At 32.3% G+C, this 9,694-nt stretch overlaps 1 protein-coding gene across 2 annotated transcripts in view; it reads right to left on the minus strand.

Moving 5' to 3' along the window:
• Positions 1 to 6,992, minus strand: part of cert (ceramide transfer protein) — a 77,675-nt gene extending 70,683 nt beyond the window's left edge. Inside the window, exon 1 of one of the 2 annotated variants that reach the window (XM_075360789.1) lies at positions 6,400 to 6,992. In XM_075360789.1, the coding sequence (XP_075216904.1) occupies positions 6,400 to 6,639 (240 nt within the window). In that variant the 5' untranslated portion in view covers positions 6,640 to 6,992. Of the gene's footprint in view, positions 1 to 6,228; positions 6,280 to 6,399 lie in introns of those variants that run through there. The other variant, XM_075360790.1, reaches the window with a different exon arrangement.
• Positions 6,993 to 9,694: the final 2,702 nt, after the last annotated feature.

Consider the following 9,694-nt stretch of genomic DNA (forward strand, 5'->3'; position numbering starts at 1 on the left):
TCCTGAGGCATCGTGGGTAACAGGAAAACTCGCTTTCAGCACCTTCTTAACTAACAAATTGTATGGTTTCCCCCAGGGGTCTTCCTCTATCTTTTGAAGTAAGCAATTCCAACATTCTCTATTGTCTGTCTGGCAGACCCTCAGAAACGTCGACCAGGCGTTACAATCACCTGACAACAACACTGGCCAATAAGCAACAACATCCCTTGAAAGAGTGGTTACGATGTCCCTATAACACTCAAGGCTGATAAGCAAGAGAAATAATATACCCCACCAACCTCGCCCTCACACAGCCCCCCCACTTACAGCATCTCTGCCCTTCTCCTTGAGGCAGGCCACGGTTCCATGTGCGATGCCCCTTGGCTTCGCACATCAGATATCTAGAAGGCCTAGAATAGTCGACCACCAGTGACCCTTCCTTCCATACTTAAAACAAGCACTGGACCATCAGCATCTCTACAGTTTCTAGCTGCGTGCCCGACCTCAAAACACCTAAAACATTTCAAAGGGACATCCACTATATCAGCCCTACCAGTCAACATGCCAATTTTACCTCTTCCTCTTTGGGCTAACACCGTGGCCATAGAAACCGGGAGTCTACATGTCACCATTCTGGTTTCTCCATAGCCAGAGCTTACTGTCAATTGCGTTTCAGGTGGCAAGGCCTCTTTCACTGCTTCACCGAGTTCACCAATTACTTCCTGCTTCTCTATGTCTCCTTCCAAGTCTCTAGCACCGAGAGTCACCATCCTTGTCCTAGTCTGGGCATTTCCCTCTTTTATCGCAGATGTCAGGGCATTTTTAATTTCCCCTGCCTTACATTTCTCCTCTTTGACCTTCATTTTCATCACCTCACCTGCCTTCCAGATTGACAGAATCTCTGTCATTGCAGGTAACCAAATGTTGGTCCTAACTGATATCAACAATTCAGCATAGGATGCCTTAATACTACAGAACCAGAGTTTCCATTTTGGCTTGCTATCTCCTAACTTATCACTCCTCCAACTAATGGTTCCCTCCCTCCTGTATGGAATCCAATTTTATTATTTCTGCATGCCTCCTTGGGCCAGTTCTTCTTTATAAACTCAGTCATCAGCTCAGGGTGCATGCCTTTATCAAGCCCATAAATTATTGAACATCCCCTGTATCTATCAAAGTCTGTGTGAAGGATTCTGCAGTAGGCCTCCTCTCTACAGATGTAATTGTTGAAGCATCCACTAACTTTCTTCTAAGCTCTTTCACAGTTATCGTTAGATACGCCTGAACATCTTTTATGGCCCGCTTAACATTCTTGTCATTACGCCTCAGTTCAAGTGACAAGCGCTCCAACTTTCTCACCACATCATTCAACTCATGAGGTGTCTCCTCTTCCTCTGTCGAGGATAGGCAGATCTCCCTTGGCCTCTTGGCACCCTTTCTCGAGTTCACACCCAGTCTATTAGCCACTGGGGGTAACCCTTCAACCACAGGGCCCACCATCAACACTCCAGACCCAGCCTGGGTCCTACAAACTCTTTGCAAAACAACCTTCGACTCTAACTCAGTATCCATCCACTTATTGGCACCTTCCTCCATACCAGAAGTGCAGACCATAAAAATTCTTGCAGAAATGTCTCACCCACCTTACTCCAGTAAAATATCCTGAAAAAATTGGTAAAAGGAAGGGTGGTAGAGTTACGATGCAAGAAAGCTATTCTTTCACAAACCAGGCAGGACTCAGAAAAACTTCCTAGTCCACACTAACAAAAATCTCAAGAAATTTTCAAAGTCAAACTTATAAACAATCTATGTCAAAAGCCATTTGGAATTAATGAGCAGCTGATCTCTATGCACAGGAGTCATTACTTACACGCCAATCCACCTAGGTTAACCAACACAATATGACGACCAATTCCCGCTGACTTGGCTAAAATACTGCCAACTTATAACAGCTGGCCTAAACTTTTAACTAATACCCTTCAGTAATGATATCACATTACTGGTCTTTCCTTGTTACTAACCCTATTGTATTAATTGAAAACACCACAAATATTAATAATATTACCATATTATCAATTAATAATACTAGTACACAAACCTGCAATAATAATGATCACCAAATATTAATTTTAACACCAATAGAACATATTTTTCCCACGAGTATTAATGAAGTCCTGTAATAGGTCAACTTAACCACCAGTGAAGAAATAGTCAAAACTAAATCTGTCCATTTTCAATCAACCAAAAATACACATGTCCATTAATCAACCATCCACTGTTTTCAACAATTTTATAACACTGTTAAAACATATTTTGAGCAAGTAAAAATATTTAAGAAATTGTTTTGTTAAAACAAGAACAGGCAGAGCTTTGTTTGAAATTTCAAAAAATAGGTTTATACCAGTATAAGCATAAATTAAATGTACTTTTTTTAACAATTTTTATTTTTCACAATTAGATCAAAGTAGATAAAAACGTAATTTTTTACAAGAGAACATCACTCTAAATACTTACGACAGAAGATAAATAACAAATTCTTGGTAATGATTAATTCTGTGCTGTAAATTTCAATAAAATCAATTCTTTTTTTGATACTGATGGGCAAATAATAAACCAACACAGAGAAAACTGATGTGATTGAATTAGTTTCTATTCCTAACAAATAAAATGACTAACTGTATTATAACTGATATGTAGGCAGACATTAAATATTACATCCAGACATTGCAATAAACATTCAATTTTGTCATACCAAATTTTGATTATATAGAAGAGGCAATAAATCTCACCATGTTTTCCCCCTCCAAAAGCAAAAAACCACTTAAAAGGAATGATTAGTATATTATGATAACTTTTTAATATGCAAGGAACGTTTAGAGACAAGGGACACTACAACATGTTTAATGCAATCGGAAAATCATTGAATTTTACATTTGTTCTTCATTGAGTTTTGATATAAGAACTATTAAAATATCACACAATTTCAATTTTTGTTATTTTAAGAGCACGTTTGGAGGTTAGAATGAAAGAGGACTCAAGCTTTACAATGCCATGAGTTTTCATCAGCCTATAAAACCAGAACACAATTTTTAAAATGATGTTTGAATACTAAAATTCTGTTAATTAGAAAGAAGTAAATGAATTGGTCAGGTAAGAAGATCTGAACCTCTTCCAATATAATTCTGTTTTTTAATTATCTCATATTTTGAAAAAGAACAGTTTAAAGAAAATATTTTAAAATTTTTTCTCCGTGTTAATCAGTTAATCAGGGATTTTTAATCAGAGAATGTACAGTAGTGTGGACTTTTAACAACCACTGACAAATGGATGAAACACCTCCTGACCCAATAAATCACCCAGTACAATGTGGGCTGTGATAAATAGTTTTCTCATAATCAAACTTTACTACTGTATTTTTTTTATATGTTATTAATGTTACTGTAATAAAAGGATATCAGGAGGTGAAATTTTTTGGGAAAGTTGATGTAACGTCTACAAAACCTGCAACTTGAGAAGAAATAGGCTTTAAAGCAGAAAAATAATTTATCAGCAGTTCCTGAAAATACCCCAGTAAAACAACAAATTATATGGGATTATTTAACAGTACAGCTTCTGTTAAGTCATATCAGTTTGTAGTTCAAATCACATGGCATCATTATTCATGTAACAGTAGCTTAATAGTACAGAACAAGCAAAATTGATATTTTGCTTTGAACTGTTGTTCAAAGTTCAAATCAGTATGACTCATCATTATTCATATATATTGCAAAACCATAAGGAATAAACACGCAACAGGAATAAACAAATATAAGCCAAAATAATCAATTTTTATTTAGAGAGTGTGAGTCTTTGGTAAAAAACCATTTGCTGCATAAGCTATTTATACATTGTTTAAGCTTATTTATTTATATATAAATTATATTAAAATGGCTTTATAGGAATGTATATATAAAAAATAATCACTTTTCTCTAGTTCAATGGACACAAACACACATAAAATGCAAAATAACAGTAACTATAGCCTACTAATAAAGCACAAATATTTTGACAAGGAAAAATTCATCCCCAAGAGGGCTAGGTCCTCAATCTATGCCTTAAAACCTTTTCTGGGATAACACGAATGTATCCTGCAAATTTGAAAGCTATCAGTCAGTTGGTTCTTGCATTATGCTGTTGCAAATGGACATATATATTTATTCTACATGCATATCTCTTGAAAAAATGATCTAAAAAAAAAATTAATAATTTATATATAATTAGATCCACCAAGTACAGAGTAAAATTAAATTAGAAAGGATGACACTTACCTTATTTCATTATATAGAGTACTTTCATGATTTTCTCGCATCATCAGTTGATCCAGTCTTTTAATTGTTCATGTAAAATTACATATTATAAACACACAACATTAACAAAATAAAATCTTGATAAATAAAATAAAACAAAATTTGTTAAAACTTTGGATACAAACTTTAAATCAATTCAAATCAAAACTGAATTAATTTTTTTTTCTTTTTAAATTTAAGATTTAAAATCAAAATTAAAGTTAAAAGTTAAAATGATAAATATATTTTTTTAAAAATGAATACGTGTGTATTTTAAATACAATAAACCAGAAATTAACAATATTCGATAATGTGCTGCTATCTATTGCAGCCTTTATTAATAGTGTCATCCTCATACTCTGTTGGTTGGTTGATCAAGCTGAATCCATTTTTATATTTATATATATAAAATCTTTCTAAAATACCTAAACACCTATTATTATTATTCATATTACATTTTTAAATGTCTAATATTTCCAAATTAGTGTAAATATCAGATATTGAATGTTTATTATCAATAAGTGTCAGAAATATAAGAAAAACCCATTTTTCCATTTTTATAATCATATCTGAAATAAATATCATATCTGGTCTTTCCTATATAAATATGGCCACAGTCATTACATATTATTTTGTAAATTCCACACAAATTATGTACACTACGTGAATCAGTATGTCTATTGTTTTTTAAATGTTTTATTATGTGACTGTCTGGTATGCAGCTTTAAAATTATTTTTAACTTTTTTAAACTTTTAATTTTGATTTTAAATCTTAAATTTAAAAGGAAAAAAATTTTTAATTTTAATTGATTTCAAAGTTTTAACAAATTTTGTTTTATTGTATTTATAAAGATTTTATTTTGCTAATGTTGTGTATTTACAATATGTAATTTTATGTGAACAATTAGAAGATTGAATCAACTGAAGATGCGTGAAAATCATGAAAGTACTCTTATGAATATATAATGATATAAGGTTAAGTGTCAACCTACCAAATTTAGTTTTATTCTGTACTTGGTGGATCAGGTTATTTATTTATTTTTGTATAACAGTGCAGATGAAGAATATGAGTCTTAATATTGACTTTAAAAAATATATATAATTATAAAGTTAACATACAAACAGACCCGCAATAACCTCAATCTTCAGTTTTTAATGCATCATAGAAATAAAAATCAACTCTCATGGCAAAACAGATATAAAATAAAATATGGCTAAGTATTTTTACTTAACTAGATACAAACAAACTGGATGATCAAAAACAAAACATTACTTTTTTTTTAAGTCTACGTAACATTTCACAAAAACAAAAAAGTTAATAGCACATTCTTTCTGTATACAAACCAAATAGTTGTATTTAAATCTTACATTTCTACTTCTAGGACAATAGTTTGAAAATTTCTGCTAAAAAGTAATTGAATAAACAGCATCAAAACGCAGGTTGCAGCAAAACCTTAAAAAATTATATAATGCTTTTCAAATCATCATATTTTAAAGCAACTTTACAACATGAAATGTCATTTCAATCCAAACAAAACCAAAATGTCAATTTTTGCAACTGTGCAACCCAAATTACTCACGAAAAACCAGAACGGCTGTAAATATTGATTGAATCTATAAAAAATTTCAAAATAAGTTTTGCTATACAAAATGAAAAAATATACTGGCTATACATTTAATATTAATGAGATCAACCAACAGCTTCAACAAACATATTAGGTTGTTCCTTTATGTTTACTGAAAGCAATATTCATTAAATTTTCCACCTTTGAGTTGCTTGCCCAATCTTCCAGTCGTCATTAATAAATACGTAATATACCAAAACATTGATATATGACAGAACCAAAGAAAGCATTTAGTTACATATTCAATATGGAACTTTTACGTTACATACAAATATACTGTTAAATAGGTTATCACTTACTATTGACATCAAGGCCGGAAAAAAATTAAACGCCATATAATCATCATTGATTTTCCAAACTGAAATAGATAAGTCATAAGCATCATTCAAAGAAAAACAACATTACGGTTAAATAACATAAAAACCCGGAATGCAGTCAGCTCGAAAAGTTAGGTCAAGACACTTACTTACCTTAATCGTAGCTTTAAATAAACTGATTGCGCCTCTACAACCAAATCCAGTTTCGTGCTCCGATTTATAATATGAAAGAGTGCCGTCTTTTAAAACAATATAACGGTTTTGCCACCCGTGGATATAATTTGTCCATTTGCTTAGATACCCTTGTAGTTCAGGAGTTGGATAATTGTTTTCTGAATCTTCTTCTTCATCACTAATAGTAGCATGTTCTTCTGCCATATTACACTGACTCATAGACTAATAACTATTACTTTCAATAAATTCTAAATAGCACAAATAACACTCACACATACCCAGTACGAACAAGCAACAAAATACTACAAGCAAACGAGCCTCTACTCCTACCCATCACCACTTACAGACTCGGCCACTTTGATCTGTTTTTAGAACGATGTATGTTACTGGCATGAAGAAACACTTTTTAAATTATTGATACTAAATTATACAACATACAACTTTCACCACTAATAATTAGTTATAAATGATCACCCTACAGATTTTGAAATTAAAATATAAGAATAAATGTCAAAAGTGAGTATTAAAGTGTAACCATTCCACGACACATTTCTTCATTGTTCTGTGAAGCACAACCCGCCATTACACTAATCATATGATCTCTCAACAACCTACATTGCTGACAGATGAGATCATTCAATATTTATTATTCTTATTACTATTATCTACTCAGAAGATACTACCATAGACGCCAATTTAATATACGACAGCACCATCAAAAACATATACCTGATACTTCAAACAAATATATAAGATTGCAAAACATTCAATAAAATTTCGCCATTATAAACTAATTGGTTACATGGATTTTTAATCTTTTTACTTCATTATGCAGACCGATACAACTTAGCACCACAATGGTTGTATGAATAATCAACATCTTCCAGTAAAGTTTACCATACAAATACTCAGCTTAACGATACGCACCAAATAGAGTTATGCACTTATCTAGCAGGTTGGGATATTCTTCAAAGTATACAAAAGGATATTCTTCAAACTTAATGTACCTTACACACTTAGTTGTAAACTGGTTAAGGCAGCATGTCATGAAATAAACAAACATTGTACAAGCGTTTATGATGATAGAAGGAGAGAAAGCTTAGTGTTTAGACTGATAACATTGTTGACCAAATGAATGCAAAAATTAAAAAAAAAAAAAACATGCTTTACAGTTAGTATTTTTGTCATCCACTAATTAGATTGAAAGACATTTATTTTATTTATGGAATTTACATGTACTGAATAATAAGTTATATTTAGGATGATAGTTTTGCATAAAATTTCTATTTTTGTAATGTCCTTTTTTATCATTACTTTATTTTAAAACTAAGTATTACCAAAACTTATGAAACTTTCATTTAATCCTTTGGGCATAACATAGCCCTAGGTACCTTTAATTAAACTTTGAGGGGTTGGAGTTGTTTAGCTCCCAACACAACTGTGATGCAGAAATTATGCAAACCCTCATATTCCTACTACAAGTCCAGTGAGCAATCTGACTAGAAACCTTCAAGGAAGAAACCATCAAGAATAAGGAAAAGGGTTGGGTAATGAGAAAGAGGAAATCTACTAAGAGATCATGAAGTGAGACAAATAATGGTTAAAGCTTCCTCCAAGTAGTGAGATAGTGAGAGCAGATACATCTGACAATTCCTTGAAACGTTAGGAATATTTTACCATAATAGAAGAAGCATGTGACTGATTAACAATTTTTTATTTACCAGTTAATCAAACACCTTAAGCAAGAAAAATATCTGCAAAACACCACTGGCTCCAAAAAAATTGGGGGTTATAAAATATTTAATATTTTTAAAAGGTAACACTGATCAACATGATTTTTGCCTCACAAGTACCAATAGGTGAACATAATGCAGTATTTTATCCTGTTTTCAAATATGTATTCGAAATTTCTCCACCACCCACAGTTTTTGTGTTATTTTAATTTTTTTAAATATTTTAAAAAATTTTTTCGTCCATTTGTTCATTGTCAAGTAAAAGCTGTTAGAGCATTGTAAATATGATTGAAAAAATGAGCTAACTCAAAGGGTAGCATTGTTACTGTTTTGCAGGTTCAGCAAAACGTGATCTAGTGTAGCACACATTCAACAGAATGATACCAGTTGTAAGACAGTAGTGAACCAATAAAAATGTCATCATGAGTGCTTTGTGTGTCTGAGTTATTGTGTATTACGTATTTACAACTGTATTTCTTTTAATTAGTCGTTGGTTACAAAATGACTAGAGTTTGTTTAAATCATCCTAACAATTTTTGTTAAGTATGTGGTAAAGTGACGCTCAAGTCCCAAAGGTGAAACCTTACTATAATAGTGAAAAAGTGTTATGAACTTCATTTTGGGTGTAAAGTTGGGGACCAAACAAGGGTCTCGGCTCCACATATCTATTGTTTATTGTGTTCTAGGCTTCTCACTGCATGGAAAAATGGCACATGCCACATGCAATTTGCTATCCCTATGATTTGGAGGGAACCCAAAGAACACTCTTCTGACTGTTATTTCTGCTTAATAAACATTAAAGGGATTATGTCAAAATCAAAACATACACTGGTGTACTCTAACTTGCAATCTGCAATGAGACCAGTTCCACACTGTGCAGAATTGCAGATACCAAAGCCTTCAGAACATGTGACATTAGATGATGAAAGCTCAAAGTCTGATGGAAGTACAGAAGAAAAAGAAACAGATTCTGATGATATAACTTCTGAACAAAGCATTTTCATCTGAACCTCATTTTCTGACTGAAGAAAATCTTAATGATCTCATACAAGATTTTAAGGTTATCCAAAAAACAGTCTGAAATGTTTGCTTCCCAACTAAAAGGATGGAATCTTCTTCAAAAGAATACAAAGATATGTACCGATTGTAATCGTCATTCTGAATTTAAAGACTATTTTTCTGAAGGAAATGGCATAGTTTTTTGTAATGACATTTCTTCTCTTATGGAGACACTTTGTAACGAAAATAATCCAACAGAATGGCGCTTGTTCATTGATTCCTCTAAAGTTATTTTATAAGCTGTACTTCTGCATAATGGCAATAAATTCCTATCAGTAGCTGTGGTTCACTCTGCTGGTGTGAAAGAAACATATGAAAAACTTTAAATTTATATTGGAAAAGCAATTTATTCAACGTGCATTGAATGAATGGAATATTTGTGGTGATTTGATGGTAATTGCACTTATTCTTGGTCTATAGCTTGGTTACACAACGTACTATTGTTTTTTTGTGTGAATGGGATAGTAGGGAGAGAGAAAAAT

The sequence above is a fragment of the Lycorma delicatula genome, chromosome 3 (genome assembly GCF_047948215.1).
Source record: "Lycorma delicatula isolate Av1 chromosome 3, ASM4794821v1, whole genome shotgun sequence".
Taxonomy (NCBI): domain Eukaryota; kingdom Metazoa; phylum Arthropoda; class Insecta; order Hemiptera; family Fulgoridae; genus Lycorma; species Lycorma delicatula.